General features: G+C 46.3%; 2 protein-coding genes across 3 annotated transcripts; both read left to right on the forward strand.

Annotated features, from left to right (window-relative positions):
- The first annotated feature begins 60 nt into the window (after positions 1-60).
- jagn1b (jagunal homolog 1b) lies at positions 61-2,182 on the forward strand. Of its 2 annotated transcripts, XM_026301653.1 has the most exons (4): positions 61-160; positions 478-567; positions 1,222-1,294; positions 1,383-2,182. In XM_026301653.1, exons 2-4 carry the CDS (start codon positions 479-481, stop codon positions 1,770-1,772), a joined length of 552 nt encoding a protein of 183 aa, XP_026157438.1. In that variant the 5' UTR covers positions 61-160; position 478; the 3' UTR covers positions 1,773-2,182. The 2 variants fall into 2 exon arrangements, with proteins under 2 accessions (XP_026157438.1, XP_026157439.1); XM_026301654.1 differs by lacking the exon at positions 478-567.
- Positions 2,183-3,393: 1,211 nt separating this feature from the next.
- Positions 3,394-17,521, forward strand: LOC113127594 (uncharacterized). Its single transcript, XM_026302297.2, has 7 exons — positions 3,394-3,605; positions 3,860-3,874; positions 4,011-4,079; positions 4,159-4,228; positions 12,542-12,642; positions 15,651-15,858; positions 17,292-17,521. The coding sequence occupies exons 1-7, from the start codon at positions 3,394-3,396 to the stop codon at positions 17,511-17,513; spliced, it is 897 nt and encodes a 298-aa protein (XP_026158082.1). The 3' UTR covers positions 17,514-17,521.
- The last annotated feature ends 1,344 nt before the right edge of the window (positions 17,522-18,865 follow it).

The following is an 18,865-nucleotide window of genomic DNA, read 5'->3' on the forward strand; positions in this document are numbered from 1 at the left end:
ACTGTGATTTTCAATAAAGGTATTTTGAAATTGCGAGCGTTCAGCCAATCACAGGTTGTGACGTCGCACTTCCTCTCTGTAAGGCATTTCCTGTTCGCTTTCGGCAGACGTCGGTCTCTGTAGTAGTTTGAAGTTTTTAATGCAAACCGGCCTGTGACAAGTAAGTGCTATCATTGCCGTGTGATGTGTTTCCCAGAGTAGCGTTACGGAAACGTTTACTGGGTGTGTAACGTAAAGTAACGTCATCTACGGTGGCTAACAGTTAGCTCGCCGCTAGCTTTGCCGTATCAGCACAGCTGCTTCATGCCACGGAAGTGAACGGGGTCGTTTCTTCCACAGCTTTATGAGAGCGCAGGCAAAGATCGTCGCTCGGCAGCGCTGAAGCACAACAGGGTCTGCTAATGGTGTGTGTTTACGCTGGCGCTCGAAGAGTGGACAGCGGAGTCTTATTTTGAAATCTCTCCGTCATATATGCAGCATGGCTTCTCGAGCGGGGCCGAGAGCAGCGGGCACCGACGGCAGCGACTTTCAGCACCGGGAGCGGGTCGCGGCACATTACCAGATGAGGTATGTTGCGGCTTTAAGGGCGTTGTATTAGTTTGCAGTCGTTTATTTAATGAGGTAGCGGAATGTTTTAGACGCTGGACACTGCGGGGGGGGGGGGGGCTTGTACCTTTTCAGCATGTCGTTAGAGTCGTTGAACAGGAACAAGAAGCAAATCTGTGCTCTTTCCCACAGTTTTACCGTAGCGTCCTGTAATTGATGTAGAAATAACTTTATAATGTCACGCTACTCGTCGCTTGTGCAATATTGATATGTATTTCACAATGTTATTCAGGAAATGTACTCACTGTAGTGCTGAATAAATAGTAGTATGTCATATGTGCAGCACACAGTAGTGTGTGTGTGTGTTAATGACCTGACACTGTGGACCTCGTTGACGTTTTGTGACTCTATACATGTCTTCTATCTTTGTCTTAGTTTTGTATTGACCGTTTAGTTTACCAGTGTGTCATTATGAGTGAGTCGGTAGGTTCCTTGTTGTCTATGAATGTTTCACGGCATCGATAACGGAACGTTGACCTGCGTATGACAAACGAACCAATGTGAATGTGTGTAAAGAGAAAGCCGCAGCTGTTGCTGCCGCTCTCGAGTGAGAAACTACACACGATAAATGCGGTACATTGTTATGAGTCTTGTGATCTGCGTCGTTTTTCACAGCGTTGCCTTGAAGTCTGAAATCCGTAAGCTCAACGTTGTCCACCTTCTGGTTTGGGTACTGATGGCAGCTCAGGTAATGGCGAACAAACTATAAAGAAAACACACACATTGTCGTCATTGACGGGTGGTTGTCCCAGTCTGAGGTGTGTTTTGTTTCTCAGGTGACTGTGAGCCAACTGAGCTTAGTGTCCCACAAGATAATAGCCTCTCCGTACCAGTGGGAGTACCCCTATCTTCTCAGCATCATTCCCACGGTCTTCAGCTTCCTGGCGTTGCCGCGCAACAACATCAGCTACCTGGTGATCTCCATGATCAGCGCCGGGCTGTTTTGTGTGGCACCGCTGATTTACGGCGGTATGGAGATGTTCCCCGTGGCACAGCAGCTGTATCGGCACGGCAAGGCGTACCGGTTTATCTTCGGTTTCTCTGCCGTGTCGATCATGTACCTGGTGATCGTCATAGCCGTGCAGGTGCACGGCTGGCAGATTTACTACAGCAAGAAGCTGCTGGACCAGTGGTTTACCGCCACCCAGGAGAAGAAGAAGAAGTGAGGGTACGTAAAGTTAAAGGTTAAAGGGAGGTCACCGAACAGAGGTGTTTTTGTTTTTGTTGTGCTTTTATAGAACTGGGCACCGAACTTGCGGATAAAACCCGTGGAGATCCTGAGAAGTGACTCCCAAATGTAACGTAGTTCTTCATCAATGTTGAAACATGTATTTGATGACACTGAGCTGTTTGCAGAAGATGTAGACAGCATGTTTGTTCTGTACTTTAATCTGTCCGACAGAGATTTTGACTGTGCAGAGTAAACACGAATGGACATTTAGTGTTTTTATCAAATCTGACATGTCAAATATCAATATGTTTTGAAACCTGACAGTTGTCATTGTCACTTGACACCGATGAAGTAGTTTGCTGTAGTGTGGTAACAAAAATAAAGTGATGTCAGAGTATCGTGTAAGCTATTGGTCTTTGTGTGACAAAGATGTAATCAGATTGTGTGATGTTTTGGACATGCACTTGTGGTTTGGGTGCATCCTTTCTATGACAATGGGAAATGATAATCGCTGAGCAAATAATGCAATCCGTTTGAAGACCTTCATCCTTGTTTATTGCAAAACCGTACCTAGATAAACAGAAAGTATTTAGTAATAAATGGATCATAAAAGCGAGACTAGAGAGCAGCTGGGCGTCTCCCACCCGACACCCTCATCCCGAACCTGCTCCCTTCCGCCGTGGTCTTTCAGCTCCACAGCCACCGTCCCTGACCACAGCTCCCCATGTCGTCGTGTGTCAATTGAAGGTGACCAGGATAGGGAGAGTCCCGAAGGAGGAGACCGAAGACCACTGCACAGAAAAGAAGCAAAGTTTGTTTTTTATAGTTATAAATGTATAATAGGCTGTAAATGAATGAATCGCAACATAGTCGCACATGTGTATCTGTACCTTGAACGAATCCCTTTTCGAATACTTTTTTAGTGAAATTAGTGAAACTACCTTAAACATACAGCATAGATAAAGACAGTAGATATGTTTTTCAAAGAAGTTATGTCTATAAAACATAAGGAAAGAGGAACATAGAAAACAAAAGTTATAAATAAAATAAATAAAAGTTAAGATAACAGATGAGCCCGTTTGCATTTCCAGATCACAGGGCAGATAGCTTTTTCTGAACATGCCCTGACAGTGAAGACAAATCTTTCAAGTAAGTATCTGCAGACGTACCGTTCAGAAGACCTTTGTTTTTGTCCATTTCTGTTTGCTGCTGCACTGTTTACTGTCTATGGCTGCATTTTCCACATCTCCTACTACGGGTTAGGCCACGGGTCAAACAGGACATCTTGCCTGGAACATGGTATAGAAATGCACAGTTATGGGGTGACCGGCAGATGTCGCCATTTCACAATGAGTGAACCACTATTGAGACAGCGGTTTGGTGTTGCCGGGCTTTCAGAAAGGAAAGTGTGGTAGTCGGACAAAAGGAGAGACGGCGGGGAGTGACAGCCAGTGACGTGTCAATGGAAGGTGTTTTAAACAGAGTGAACATAGCGAGTCATATTTGAAGAGAAAAAATATTAGAAATCGGATGTAAGTACAGATAATGTTGAATGAAGTTCACATCGCTGGTCAGTAGGCGGCGGTAAAGCAGTTTTGGCTAGGCTGCAAGCTGCCATGAAAAAACGGCAGAAGAAAAGAGTACGCGGCCCACTTCCTCCCATAAATCCCTTCGGAAACTATCACTTCCTCTTTGACAATCGGCGGAACAGGACGGAAGAGCCCGGAACAGCGACCCGCGTTTGGCTAAGTAACGACGGGGATTCGGTGTCGGCGGCGGCTCGTCAGGTGGTGGAGATCGAGGCGATACACTCGGCCTTAGTTGAACGGTAGGACCGCGTAGATGGACGTTTAGGAACAAGGTCGTGGCGGTGGAGGATGGCGGCTAGCTAACGGGCTAACCGGTTGGGCAGTTAGCAGACGGACGCCACGTGTGACAGTCGCGGTCACGTCAGGGCGAATTGTCCAACACGTGCTGTGAGCACGTAGCGGCGTCGTGTCATCGTAAACGGAGCAACATTTACCGAAGAAGCGTCCGACATTATGCGTCGCGACAACACCACCACCGACACCCGCGTTGAAGAGACTCAGAAAGAAGGTGATGTTGCTATGACCTATTGTGCATATGTGAGAGGAAACGACTCTGTGTACCTTTGTCGTTGTGACGAAAAACGGGGTTCATAATCAGGTGCAGTAGTTGTAATTGTTTTCGCATTATTCATGTTTTGTCGAAGGTACGGAGGGACACCCGACGGCCAGGTCCAGACGAGTCGTCGTCGTCCAAGAAACGACGCCTCTGAGCGGTGAGTATCTGAATAACAGCGTATATCGTAAGGTGTTGGTTTGTAGTTCTGAAAATGTTTGTTCATCCACGTCCGCCAGGTGCAGGAGAAGAGAAGCCACGCGGACGGACGCCAGCTCGGGAAGACTTCAGGCAGCGGCGCGTAGAGACGTAAGCGTCTAAAGTTTCGATATCGTGGGGACATAGGTGTTTGTTTGGTACTGTTATACATCCAGGGTCGTGTATGGTAAATTAACTGTAGATATATGAAGTCAATAGTGCCTTATGGAAAGAACAGGTTTTTGAAATAGGTAACATGACAGAGGTAACATGTTTTGTGTAATTGTGAAATAGAGAAGAATGAAGGTTAGCTTGTGTGTGTGGAGAGAAAGTTGTCCATTGTCATTCACGGTTATTAGTGTTGCAAGTCAGTTGCTCCTTTCCAACTCACATGCAGTCATTGTGTTTCAGTAGAGCTGAAGGTGTTACTAAGAGTCAAGGGAAAGAACAGTAGGAAAGGGTGGGAATACATGTAACTTGTGTGATGTTTGTTCTTTGTAATAAATCGACTAGTGAAATGTGACTTTGTCAGATTTTTGCAGCTGTAACTAACTAGCCCAAGACAGTAACGTAGAATAAAGGGGTTTGTGAAGGTGTAGTAATACGGTCAGGTATGTGTAAAGTATCTGCATAAGGAGGGAGTTTAGGTGTGAAAGGTTATGTGTGAAGATGGTCAGCAGTCCAGGTGAAGTCATGTATATACATAGTTAAGTGATTGTCAGTGTTTTGTTCCAGGATTGCAGAAAGAGGTCCCTGTGCTCCAAGGCTAAGTGTTGTGAAGAAGTAGCATTGCTGAGGATATGGCTAAGTTTAAGTATTGGATGTGAGCATCATGTGCCCCTCATATATTTATATCAGGCATAGAGATAAGAGACAAATGTAGATAATCTTTATTGGTGGAACAAATGTGAAGTTTGTGTTGGCTTGTCTTTCAATTCCTGCTGCAAAAGCCCAAATGATTTTTAAACAAACTGAGAAAACAAGGAGAAGAACTGTACTAAAGTGCTTGTGAGAACTTTATATTTGAAGTCTTAAAGATCCAAGTCACAAGAGTTCCTTGAAATCTTCCATTTGGACTGCACACATTCAAGTCAAATCACCTCAAAAACAGACTTATAAGTCCAAAAGTTGTAAAGTCATTTCACTTATTAAATGCGCAAAGCTGCTTCATCCAAATCACACTTCAACAAACGAACTCATCTTTTTAACTCTTTGCTGCTTTGTCAGTGTTGCAGTCCAGAGCAAACAGCCAAGTCGCTTTGCAGCCACAGGTGCACTCCTGGGCTTTGTGTTGCAAAAATGACTTCACTTCGATGGCTGTTCCTTTGTCATCCAAAGCAAACAGTTATAGAACCTCTTCCACCTGTAAACACTAAGTTCTTTTCCTCCTTTGCTCAGTTTGTCCAAAAATCAAATGGGCTTTCAGTTGACCTTTTTTCTAAGACAAGCAAAGAACCAGTAAGCATGAAGAGTCCAGGAAAAACGATAAAAGGGTGAAATGTTTCTTTTGTGATAGTGAAACTGTTGGAATCTATCAATATCACCACCTGTAATGACAACAAAAACATTTTCCAAGCACTGCTGCTCTTGTTTTCACTTTTCAATAAAAATGACTTTGCTAATAATCACTGTCGTCCTCACTTTATTTTGCATCATCCTCTGCCAAAACCTGCACAGACAAAGCAAATTCAACAAATACATAGATTACATCGGATTACACCGGAAGGCTTCCACCCGAAATGCACAAAACACCGCTTCGCATGGCCCACGACCGCTTCCGCACTACCGGAAAAGAGATCGGTGACTGCAAAGTAGTGGCTGGGGAGAGTGTAGCTAGACAGCATAGGATGGTGGTGTGTAGGATGTCTGTGGTGGTGAGGAGGATGAAGAGGACAAGAGCAGAGCAGAGCAGAGGACCAATAGGTGGAAGTTGAAAAGGGAAGAGAGTTGTATGGCTTTCAGGGAGGAGCTGAAACAGGCTCTGGGAGGTCAGGAGGTTCTTCCAGATGACTGGACAGCTAAAGTGATCAGGGAGACAGGTAGGAGGGTACTTGGTGTGTCATCTGGAAAGAGGAAAGCAGATAAGGAGACTTGGTGGTGGAATGAGGAAGCTCAGGAGCGTGTTAAGAGGAAAAGGTTAGCTAAGAAGAAGTGGGACACTGAGAGGACAGAAGAGAACAGACAAGAGTGCAGGGAGATGCAGCATAAAGGGAAGGTAATGGTGGCAAAGCCCAAACAAACTGTTCCAGGATTGCGGAAAGAGGTCCTTGTGTTGTGAAGAAATAGCCATTGCTAAGGATATGGCTAAGTGTAAGTGCCCCTCATATATTTATATCAGGCATAGAGATGAGAGACAAATGCAGATAATCTTTATTGGTGGAACGAATGTTAAGTTTGTGTTGGCTTTGTCTTTCAGTTTCTGCTGCAAAAGCCCAAATGATTTTTAAACAAACTGAGAAAACAGTTGCTATGTATGGAGTGAGAAGATGACATACATCAATCAGCCATGACATTATGACTCCTGACAGATAAAGTGAATAACACCGACTATCTCGGTAAATACAAGTCCTCAAAGTTGATGTGTTGGAAGCAGGAAAAACAGGCAAGTCTAAGGATATGAGTGAGTGATTGTGGTGGCTAGATGACTTGGTCAGCATAGGTCCCAAACTACAGATGATGTTTGGTGTTCCTGGTCTGCAGTGGTTAGTACTGACCCAAGGTTGTCTACTCGGTCATGGATGTCTATGGATACGTGATGATGAAGATAATCTACAGTCGGTGAAAGTTTGAAATGTCACTTCATACTTTTTAGAAATCCCATGTAGTTGGAGTCTTTGTTGCAATGTTTCAGAGAATGTACATTGCTGTCTGTGAAAGGAAGCATTCAGTGGTGATATTGAGTGGGGAGAATGTTGCATGACCTTAAAGAAATGAAGTGTGATTTGTTGTCAGGATTGTAGTTTTCACTTGTTGTGGTAGGTTTTTCACCGAACGCCGGATAAACGAGTGCCGTTCCTGACGGTAGAACTATGAAAGCAAAGAGACTCACAGAAGACGACTCACAGTGAGCTGTCAAATGACACAAGTGTCAACCTATTGCTGCATTGACTCCTGTGTACGCAGTGTTAGGCATGTGGTCATAATGTTAGGGTGGATTGGCGCATAGCAACGACAGCGAGGCAGCGTTGAAATAGTGGACCCAAACCAGTTTCTGACAAAGTTTTACTTTGGGGCTGTGCAGTTGTGGAACACTGAGATGTTAAGTGTCAGAGGTCACGTGCCGTGTCTGTTCAGGAGAGAGAGAAAGGAATCCACGAACCCATATGTGTGAAGTTCACAGAAGATACCATGCTCGCCATCGTAGACAGCAGGACAGTTGTTTTCCGGTCAGGTTTGTTACCAATGAGTAGCAATGGTTTTAGTAGTAGCAATTATTATGCACCCATGTGGGAAATGTTTGACTTCCTTCTTGTATGTTTTTGCAGTGTGAGTAGTGAAAGAGGGCTGAATGTAAGAGTTTTCAACTGAGAAATTTTTAGTTGAAAATATTGGGTTCAATAAATGCATCATAGTAAAGTGCAGTAGTAGTCATTGTCCACACAAACTGTCAATGATATTTACTGGCAAAGTGAGTGTCACTTTCTTTCCCTTCATTAGTCTTAGTGTGTAGAATTTGGTTGTGTGCTGGTTCTGAGGGAGCCACTCGGTGAGGTAGCCTTCAGTCTTTGTTTTGGCTGTGTCCTGACCCTCAAATAGTCTGCAGCAGGAGGAAGAGCAATGAAGTGAGGAACTTGATGGTAAGGCTAAGTACGTGTGACGTTGAAAGCCATTGTCATTTGTGTTTGGTTGTGTTGGTGTAAGGTTGAATTATTTCTTTTGAAATCTAAATGGCCTCGCCCCACCTTACCTCACTGAAGTTCCGCACCCTTACGGTCCTGGCTGCTCACTTAGATTAGCTGACCTTCTGCTTCTTGATAGATAGATAGATAGAAAGAAAGAAAGAAATACTTTATTCATCCCAAACTGGGAAATTCCGCTGTTGCAGCAGCAAATTACAGGCACTCAACATAAACATAAATCTCACAAGGAAAAGAAAACAATGTAAGAAATTATGGAAGAAAAGATAGAGGATTATAGAAATTATATACCAAAAACTATATACAATGTGAGTGAGCAGACAATATACAATAAGTGTGCCAAAAATGTTAATGATGTACAGAAGATGAGGAGGACGCTCTGTGTGGGGTTCTCTATTGCTGCCCTGAGGTTGTGAGTCAATTTGTCTTTGTATACAAGAGAGCTCCTACATTATCCATGTTGCAGGTGAGAGTTAAAACCAATGTCTATTCTGCAGCCTTTGGACTGGTGTGACTGACAGATTTATGAATTGACGTATAGAATGTTTTATTGATGATATTATCATGACTCACTTATTTTTTATTCATGTGTTTTATGCTCACTTGATTCATTGGTTGGTTTTGGTGACCATACCTGACCAAACAATTGTGGCTGCGGGAGCAGAGTGGCCTGGAGGGAATAATACTGAAATGAAAACAGTTTGTCACAACCAGGTTGTGTCTTTTTAATTAATATACAAACATTCAAAAGCTCTTTTGAGGTTGTTATCGTGGGGTAGCGAGTGCAGATAAATGAGAAAAAAATAAGTAATTGTAGTATGAGGCTGCAACATGAGAGAAAGTGACACCATCAAGGGGGTCAAGGAGAGGTATCATACGGCAAAGCGCGACAGTCGATGTCAGCTACAGTACAATGAGCTTTGGAAGGAAGTAGTGGAAACTTGTAGACCGGGCAGGTGAGTACTGCTATGTAGTTGCAGAAGACTGTGGTGTTCAGGCAGTGTAGGTCTTTTAGGGTTGTGCCAGCTATCTTGTGGTGTGGATGGAAAGTGTGGTGTGTAGTGTAGTGTAGGATGTGCAGTGAAACATAGCTGTGTTGTGTTGTACTTTGCCTGTGTGAGTTTGAGTGTTTGTAAGTGCGTACCAGCACGCGGACCAAGTGTGACGTGTCTGCGTTCGGCAAAGCGCGCCGTCATTTGTGAACGGAGCCGAGTGTAGCGTAAATGCGGTCGAGCTCGGTAAGCAAGAGGAACGTGAATATACGCGACTGGTTTTGAAGGATAAAGAGCTCGTAGCGATGAACAAAACAAGCGTAGTAGATGTGGTGATGTTTTGACAGTACTAATGTGTACAGTATTTGGAGGAGTCTAAGTTTCACTTTTACTATTGCTGCGGCTCGTCCTGTGAGTTGTTATATGTAGCCATTGTGTGAGTGGTGCAAGATGGCACTATTGGGCCAAGTGAAGAGAATGGCGTGCAGGTAAAGTAGACTGTAAAATGTGGCTACTAGTGTAAGACAAGTGAACATGCTGCCCAAAAGAAAGAACTATATCGTAGACGTTCAGGCAATCTAAGAGCGCACCACCACAAATAGGGGGACGTAAAGCGACGTGTCCCCCTATTTGTGGTGGTGGTGGTGGTGGTGGTGGTGGTGGTGTTGAAGAGAAATTGATATGGGTGAATTTGGTAATGTAGTGCTTGTTTTGGTTGTTGTGTATGGTAGTCAGTGTTGTGAATGAGGTGAGGTTTCATAAAGTAGTAGGGGAGATGTTGTTGATGTGTGGTTTGAGGGTGTTATATGTGGTACGTGAGTGAGGCAGTGGTTGTTATAGAAATAGATGAAATATGAGCGTTGCAGTCAGTAGGTCGTAGGTGTTGTCTGAGCAGTGGAAGTGGCACAGTGTGAGTGTACACCTCAGAGAAGGAGAAGGAACCGCTGAAATCAGAAAGTGTATATGTTCATTAGGGCAAAGAAGATCAAGGTGTCGCAGGAGAAAACATGCAGACAAAACTCTTGTCTTTCTTCCATATCCTACAAGGAAGATGGACACATATGAATAGATGCCAGGAGAGCGGGTGCGGTCGGGCCCCCGGTGGAGCCGTGTCACCGCAGACCGTGCGTGAGGAGTAGACTCGGGAGACCGCGAGTCCCCGCTGTTCTCCTAGGAGAACAAATGTTTTGTTTGTGTTGCAGCATCCACCTGAAAAGTACCGTTCGCTAACACTTTGTCCCTACACAAGTGTCTTTGCTACTGTTTAACTCCTGACCTTTCACCTCTGACCCGATTGTCTTTCTCTCGTTTTTTTTTTTCTTCGCATCTCTCACAGAGCCCCGTCTCGTAGCTACGCCACCACGTACGGGCGAGGCCGACCGCTCCGGTCCGGAGGCGCCGCGGCACATCCACAAACAGCTGGACGACGACGGGGGAACAGAGGTCGACGAGAGCGTGGAGGTCAGCTTTGTCAGTGCACATTTATGTTTGCTTTGAAAAAAATCCAAGTAAATGGAATCATTGGACTCTTTGTCTTCACTACATGCAAGACATTTATGACTAAAACTTTAAAGTGATCGGTTTTCTTGTCGCATATCGTGAACAATTAACCACTGCAGTGTTTCTGAGATCTTTAGCCAAACTAAACCAATGAAAAATGTTGACACAAGAATACTTGCCCGTCACCTTAGAAAGCTGATCGCCCCATACAATAAAAATGTTTAGTTGTCAGTAGCGCTCTAGGTGGTTTAGCTGTCCTAAAAGTAAAATGATTCTTAGCGGTGCGTTTACAGACATTATAACTGAGCTCGACGCGTTTACAGAGTCGAAAAACTCCGACGGCACCGTTTTTGCAGTTATGTCCTGATACCGACGTAGCGTGTTGTGCGTGTTTGTTTGTGGGGTTTCTGGAGAAAGAAGGCACAAGGTTTCGATCCCAGGCGTATGACGGGCATCCGAGAACAGTCTGACCTGCCGCGTCTCGCGCTAATCGACGACCTCTTAGGTTCAAAAGAAACCACTCGGGACTCGGGTCGCATTTTCTGTGTGTCTGTGAGCGTGTCGGCAGGAGTCGCGTTTAACTGGCTGAGAAGCGCCGGTGCGAGAGACCGTCATACCCCGCGGCCCTGCTGTGGCGCCTCGGTCAAGAGCCGGACCGGTCAGACCCCTCGGAGCTGCAGTGTTAGAACCGGCCCCCGGCCCACGTTAGGCAGACGTATCTGTTGACGTGTCACCGATGTGTGTATGTACAGTATAGGATTGTGTTACATATCACCCCCACCCTCTTCGATAAGGGCAGTGAGTCGTGTGTCTTTCCTTCCAGCAGAAATCTTGAGTTGTTTTCGGCCCTCACTCATCACCGGGGATTTCCAAGCTTCTTCTTTGAGATCCGATAGCAGGCAGAGCAGGATTTCACAATACGATGGATTCTTCTTTCATCAAATTTTTGGCTGTCTATGTTAAATGGCATCACGTGACCACGAGTGCAGGACCAAAACACGTAGATCTTCACAGTCAGGTTAAAGATTCTTTACCGAGTTTCCTTTCAGTCACTCGACGGTCCAGTGACATACTAAAGAAACATGACGTGCGTGACGGCAGCACGGCGCGGTAAGGTCAACAGTTTAGTGGTTTATTATCATGTAGCTGATGTCTGTACAGGGTGTGCGCGTTTAGTCGTGAATGTTTCTGTAGTCGATAGACGGTCGATAGGTCACGACGCGATGGGGATGTCGAATCGCACCAAACTTTTGAAAGGAAACGAGTCGACGAAAGGTTCGGGAAGTTATCGCACAGATAAAGTTGTCGTGTGTACTTTCAGAATGAGGCCAGATTGACTTGTGGCTGCTCAGAGCTCCTCCGTGGAGCCGCTATTCAATAAACGCTTCTCATAACCCTCGCTAATCCGATTTACGGACCATACTTTGACAACACGGGGTGGAGAGTGAGGATGGAGGAGGATGGTGTAACCTAAACACACTCCATCCTTCCTCATTTTCACTTATCAGTCTGGAATCGTGGGAGCACCTTTGATTCCAATGTGGCCTAATTGTTTACCAGAAGCAGGGAGGGTGTATGAATCGGTCAGGAGTTAGGGAGTTTTTAGTTAATGCCAAGGCTTCAGGATGAATGCTGTGAGGTGTTTGGTAGTCAGCCTTCTTCATTGCTACTGGACTTCTGGCAGTCCCGCGCCGGTTCGTTTGCCGCGGCTTTCTCCGCAGGGGCGTTTAGTTCCGAGCTACCAAAAGAGGACGGCCGGAAACTCATGGCACACACACACACACACACACACACAGGTGGAAGTGGCGTCTCCACCGTGGGTCTCTTTTCTCTTTTGAAAGTCCCTAAAAGGAAATTGTGTGAAAAGAAAGCATGCGTGATCCAAAAGCCAAACCTTAAGGCAAAGACAGCTCTCTGTGAAAAGCAGACATGGCCAGCACAGCCATCTGTATCTACCCAAGGGTTTTTAGCGAGAAAAACTCCTTTTACGGTCCTGAAAAACTAACACAAATATATGTCTTATAATGTTTGTGAAAAGGGCACAAAGCTCAATATCGTCTCCCTTCCTTTTCTAGTTTATCGTAGAAGACACGAAGCAGCAGCAGACCAACAGACACAGCGACCCGCGCCGTGAAGACCGGCACATCGCCGCGGAAGGGCCGAAAGATGTCCGAAGGTAAAGCAAACAAGTTAGGTGTGACGCTGACACATTTACCGCCCTATCCGAAGTCATTCAACTGAAGTAGAAAAGAACTAACTGAAGTAAGAGGGTAGAGAATAACACAAGCGACGACACACTTAGTCTTAATGTGAAGTTAAAGTAAAAACCGAGTCGCAAAGCTGAAGGGTTTAGGTGTTTAAAGGCTCGTACCCCACATAGAAAGATTTCAGAGGCATCGACCTTTCTTAGGCTGCACAGAGAGCACTGGGACTCTTTAACTCTCTAAACACACAGGTACAGGTATGGCTTGTAATACATAATTGGCAGGTTTAGGCATCCTTTTCACAGACTCCTGACGTGCTCCTGTAACAGCGTAATAAAACGTCAGTGGCTATCCCTGAAGCGACAGTCCAGTTTTCCCAAAACTCAAGTCAATTCCGTCACGTACGCTTGATGTATTTACGTCGCCTGGTATTTTCTCCGCAGGATGATTCAGGGTGAGGGGTAGACAAAGTCATTCAGGTTTCAGGTGATTTCTTTTTGTTCTGTAGTTTTGACTTTGGTGAAACTAATCGTATTTCCCTGTAAATGAGAAAAGTGAAGGTTGTGGATTTATCGCAGTTTACATCTGTAGAAAAGTTTCATCTGCTTCTTCTCTTCAATTAATTCAGTGAATTTGTGATACAATTGGCCTGCTGGTCTTTTCATAAAACACCTGGGGCTTGTATTTGACCCAGACCCAGATCTATCATCCCCAGCCAGTATGTGCTAGTGATTGAGAGAGAGTGATCAAGATACACTACCAGTCAAAAGTCTGGGGTCACCCCCTTTTGTCATTTTGCCTTTATTAACATTTACTTTGTTCTAACTGCAAAAAGTGAAAAAATGTCAGTAAAACTGAAAATCACTGTAAGTCCCAGAGATCAGCAGTGGAAGTAAAAGAAAACTTTATTTGCAATTTATTTGTGGCTCAAAAGTGGTCATAGTGTAGTAGGTGTCTTAAAAGTGGACATGTTATATTTGGTGTCTCAAAAGTGGTCGTCTTGTACTTTGTGGTTCCAAAGTGGACATGTTGTAGTTGGTGTCTGCAAAGTGGTCATAGTATAGTTTGTGGCTGAAAAGTGGACATGTTGTAGTTGGTGTCTGAGAAGTGGTCATCTTATACTTTGTGGCTCAAAAGTAGACATGTTATAGTAGGTGTCTCAAAAGTGGTCATCTTGTACTTTGTGGTTTCAAAGTGGACATGTTGTAGTTGGTGTCTCCAAAATGGTCATAGTGTAGTTTGTGGCTCAAAAGTGGTCATAGTTTAACTGGTCCCTTTAGTTGATGAAGATACACTGGCCCTCACCTTCACTGTGGTGTTTGAACAGGTCAGAGTCTGAGCAGCACTGAGGAAGAAGTTCATGAACAATCCAATGAATGACTGGTGTCAGCAGGATATTGTTTGATGAAAAATCAAAACAAGTGATGCTTCATTGCTACGAGTGAGGCCTTGAGAGAAGCAAACCTTTGTCTTGGCCTCATAAAACCATATTTGATACCACGTGCATAAAGAGCGTGGTCAAAACGCACAAGATGCGTACCTTTCGTTTTCACGCCGATACGTGTGACGGCTGATTTTTGATCGGCGGTCTACGGGAGTGTCCAAGAAGACATACTTTTGTAAGAAACTCTAAAGGCTCCAGCGCTGAAAGTCAGTGCAGAGCTATCCCATGGTGAAGTGCGGCTGATAAAATAAAATGAAGTGCACAACGCCAACATGTGGCCAGTTGTTAATGTTTGTGTTTTGTGTCAAAAGTTGTTCGTCCTAAGCGCTAGAAGAAATGTAAGACCTTTAACGTTAAGGGGATGGGTCTTTGGAATAATGCAATGAGCCACGCATCTGAAGCCTGGTAGGTAGTTTTGGGGTGTTAGTCTCGGCAATCCTGTAGTTTCATGGAGATTTTCCCGTAGGGGGTGCCACAAGCAGGGGTAATGCTCTCAGCTGTATATGTGAAACACTGTAACGGGCACCGTCGTGAAATGTGGCGCACAGCTGAACTGCGTCTATGTGCCAAACGTACTAAAACAATGACAGCTGTCCTGCCCCCATGGGGCTACTTGTGTAAATGCAAGTGACGAATGTAAAGACGTTACCAGCGACACTCCCCACGAGTGGGTGTGAACCCCACCGAAGCCCGATACTACAGTGCCACCCGCTGGAGTGTTGCTGATGTCATCATTTACTGAGCGTGAAGACGTGAATGTCGGTCGGTGACGATGAGACGCTTGAAAAACTTTACCGCGATCCCTACGGCACCATCACGTGGACATGTAGGAGATTGCAATTCTTTAAAATTCTGATATTTTCCATACATGACAATGTCGAATATGCTCCCGCTCCCGAAATGCTCAGTATGTTGAAGCTCCCGGGTGTAACAGCCTCAAATGGCGGCGACAGCTTGTTTTCAACAATCCAAATGTTTCTACAGTGAATTGTGACCTGACCCAGGTGGTGGATGGCAGGTTGATGTGTGAGAATGATGACATTTTAATGTTAATCTTTGTCACTTTGTGTGTCTCAGGCCTTCCTGTTCTATAGACTGTCAGTTTGCGACCAGGATGTCCAGTATCGTGTACGAGGCGGCGGCAGACCTCGCGGATTCCGGGGGAAGGCCGGCTCACTACCCGCGGCAGAGATCTGAGTATATTCAGTTCACGGCGGCAGTCTGGTGCGATCGTCCGTCGTTACTGGGATTCCGTTGAGCTTTTTGTTGGTTTTTTTTTTTTGAAAGATCAGTTGTTAAAGGTAATGAAACCATATTTCCAGACTCTATTTGCACTTGGATACTGTTGATAGGTCAAAAGCAATGCAATGAAAATGTGAGATATTTTATTAAGAGATGACAGAGAGGCAGAGGAGGATGATGGAAAATTTGAAAGCAAATGTGAAAATGGTTTTGATGTTCATATGAAAACCTGAAGCTACATATGTAATTTTGCTGTCATCCCTGTTTTGATCATACACGTATCTGTGTCCACAGCAAGCGGAGGCCAGAAGAAGTCGGCACGCCCCCGACTCCCGACACCGCGGACACGAGGGCAGCCCTCTCACGCAGACAGCGTCCGACATCTCAGGGAGGTCGACGGATCAGAGAACCCCCTCCTCCCCGCCGTTCTCTCCGTCACGCCGCCAGACGCCTCCGTCTTCGGTCGACCCGGGCCCGGGACCGATATCGGACAGGGCGACAGGTAGATTGTCATTTTTCAATGTGTAGACAATCTCGGACAGGGGTGTGAATGTGTAATGCGAATGAGCGAAGCTGTGTTTTTCAGTTGTATGTCGTGTCATCCACAGTTTTACTGTAGTATATGTTAGAAATTATGTTTTACTTTAGTATGCGGTAGGTGTGGTGGAAATGGTACTGTACTGTAGGGTGTGGTAGAAATGAGAAGGAGAGTTTCTCAGAAGTGTGTAATGCAGCTGGTTTTCTGCCTGCCTTTGTTAAACAGGATGTTCCTTTGCATGGATTGGAGAATCGGAGGTGCTCGTGATCCTGCTGAGGTCAGGGATGATATAGTATAAGGATCTGGAGTAATTGTTGTTAGCTGGTTCCTGTGTTTTGTTGTGTTTATGTTGTGACTCTTTTGACAAGTGTTCCTGACCAGGTGGTGCTGTTGAGTGCATATTTGGGTTGTGTTGTGCTTGTCCTCTATTGTTTTGGTATGGCGTGTTTAGAGCTTTTGGGGTTTTTTTGTCTTCATGGAGGAGTTGTGGCAAAGGTGGAGACGGTAGAGGAGGTCAAGGGTTTGAACCGGTTGGTACGGTTTGGATTACTGTCATGGTATATTGTGTGGAAGGGACTATCTTGAGTGGATTTGTTTAAGAACGGCTGTTCCTGTCGTGTGGCAGTATTTGCGTGTCGGTCACCGTGGGTGGGAGTAGAAGAAATGTAATGAGGCTTTAGAAATGCATGTGTGTCGTTTGTCGCATTTGTGTAACTGTGTGGTTTGTGTTTGATGTGATGTTTTTCCGAGGAACAATAAAGATGTGAAGTATGTGACATGAGTGGTTCTTCTTTTCATGCCATTTATTGTTTGTAGGTGTGATGGGGAAGTGAGGTGAGTGTGGATAGGTGGTGTAGTTTGAGGGACAGGTATGTTGCAGCGTCCGCAGTCAGGCAACTTAGGTGTGAGGCTGGAAATGCGTCAAAGGACATTCAGGAAGCGGCTCGGTCCGGCGTGGCGTTCACGATTTAGACGAGTAAGGCTACAGTGAGGCAAGAGAAGGTGTGAGAGAGATAGGGAAGGAGGTAGTATCTGTAAAGGAAAAGGGAGTTTCAACGATGGATCATTCTCGCCGATTCCGGTCGTCGTCGTTACGGTATTGTCGGTTGTTGAGGTGTCAGAGTTTGTGCTTTAGAGACGGATTGACAGAGGTCACAAAGGTTTGTGTGTTTTTGTAACGGTATGTCATGTTTCTGTTTTTCCTGACCTAGTATAGTGTGGCAGTAAGGGATACAGTGTTGTCAAGCATGTCGGTGAGGAGTATCTGGGATCAAGGTTCTGTAGGATGGCAGGTGCCAGATGCAGGGTTAACTGTGGAAAGAGAAAGAGTTTTAGAATGTAGCTCCATTAGAGAATGACACACCGAACAATCTGACGACCGGAATGATTATTTGCAGGTACCCGGCCCGTTTGTAGAAGAAGCAAGAGGAGCCGAGGAGCCGAGGAACCGGAGAACCACCGGGAAAGGGGGATGGACAGTGGGGTATCGGGGTTTGCTCTTTCTTTGGCAGAAATATATCAAGAAAAAGACAAGGAGTTTCAAGTGTGTTTATTGTTCATGCAAGGGCAACACGGACACAAGAGAAATGCAGGCTGCAGCGCTTGAAGAGTGGGAGTAGGGCGGTAACTGCCGACTTAGCCCTCCACACTCCTGACCTGCTGTTAAAAATATCAGTAGGCACGGGGTAAGGTGGGTGTCAGTAAAGTGTTTGGGCTTTGAGGGTGGAGGTTAGGGTCGGGAAAGGGGGAAGAGCGGAGTAGGGAAAGAGGTGGGCAAGCAGCAGGCGTAGTCGAGGAAGGCCGAGAATGGTCTGTGAGGTGTGAGTTAGGCTAAGAAGCCTAGTCTGAAGAAAAAGGGTGAAGTGAAGGATTTGACAATAGGTGAGACGCAGAGGAAACAGGGTTAGTGTTTGGGGTATGTGTAGAAAGGTGGGTGGTGGGAAGGGGATGTCAAAGAAAGGAGCAAGGACATGGGAGGACAAACAAAGGGTGGTTTGAAGGTAAAATAGCCAGTGTGCGCGACACAAGGAGGGAAAGATAAGGACGAGGTAGAGAAGGAGACGGACAGGCAGGAAGGGCAGTCCAGGGTGGAGCAGAGGCCACGCGGCCGCCACAGCGTAGGCCAAGAAGCCTAGTCTGAAGAGAAAGAGTGACGTGAAGCATTACACGTTCCATGTGCAAAGTAAAAGGGAGAAGGCGAAATGAGAGTCGGGGGTAGGCGAAGAAAGGAGCAAGGGTTTGGACATAACAGGACAAAAGAAGGGCGGTCGGAAGGCACCAGAGACACAGGCAGGCAGGCAGGCAGGCAGGCAGGCAGGCAGGCAGGCAGGCAGGCAGGCAGGCAGACAGTCAAGCGGCAGGTGCAGTCAACGAGCAAACATTAGGCCGAGAAGCCTTTGTTGAAGACAGAGGCTGGAGGGAAGGGTTCGGGGACAGGGAAAAGGAGCGGGCGAGGCGCAGACAAAGAGGGAAGCAAGAGAGCAGAGTGAGTGGACAAAGAAGGTCACCTGTGCCGCGGGGGCCCCTGCTCGGCGGCGCCTGCTCGGCGAAGTCGGCGCAGGCAAAGTCGGCGCAGGCAAAGTCGGCGCAGGCAAAGTCGGCGCAGGCAAAGTCGGCGCAGGCAAAGTCGGCGCAGGCAAAGTCGGCGCAGGCAAAGTCGGCGCAGGCAAAGTCGGCGCAGGCAAAGTCGGCGCAGGCAAAGTCGGCGCAGGCAAAGTCGGCGCAGGCAAAGTCGGCGCAGGCAAAGTCGGCGCAGGCAAAGTCGGCGCAGGCAAAGTCGGCGCAGGCAAAGTCGGCGCAGGCAAAGTCGGAGCAGTCTAGTCCGAGCTTGTCTGCTGGTCTTTTCTCGCGTGGGTCTTCGCTCGCGGGGGGCTGCTGACGCCTCTACGGGGCTGCTGTCGCTACGACGCTGCTGCTACGGGGCTGACGCTACGGAGCTGACGCTCCTATGCCCGCTGGCCTCTTCTGCCGG

This window comes from Mastacembelus armatus, chromosome 2, assembly GCF_900324485.2.
Source record: "Mastacembelus armatus chromosome 2, fMasArm1.2, whole genome shotgun sequence".
Taxonomy (NCBI): Eukaryota; Metazoa; Chordata; class Actinopteri; order Synbranchiformes; family Mastacembelidae; genus Mastacembelus; species Mastacembelus armatus.

Excerpts from the sequence above, each read along its gene's own strand:
- jagn1b (XM_026301653.1), top strand. The coding sequence starts at position 479 with ATGGCTTCTCGAGCGGGGCCGAGAGCAGCGGGCACCGACGGCAGCGAC. Across the intron at positions 568-1,221 it reads GCGGCACATTACCAGATGAG|CGTTGCCTTGAAGTCTGAAA; the intron begins GTATGTTGCGGC and ends CGTTTTTCACAG. Across the intron at positions 1,295-1,382 it reads GGGTACTGATGGCAGCTCAG|GTGACTGTGAGCCAACTGAG; the intron begins GTAATGGCGAAC and ends TTTGTTTCTCAG.
- LOC113127594 (XM_026302297.2), top strand. The coding sequence starts at position 3,394 with ATGAAAAAACGGCAGAAGAAAAGAGTACGCGGCCCACTTCCTCCCATA. Across the intron at positions 4,229-12,541 it reads AGGCAGCGGCGCGTAGAGAC|TTTATCGTAGAAGACACGAA; the intron begins GTAAGCGTCTAA and ends TTCCTTTTCTAG. Across the intron at positions 15,859-17,291 it reads GATATCGGACAGGGCGACAG|GTACCCGGCCCGTTTGTAGA; the intron begins GTAGATTGTCAT and ends GATTATTTGCAG.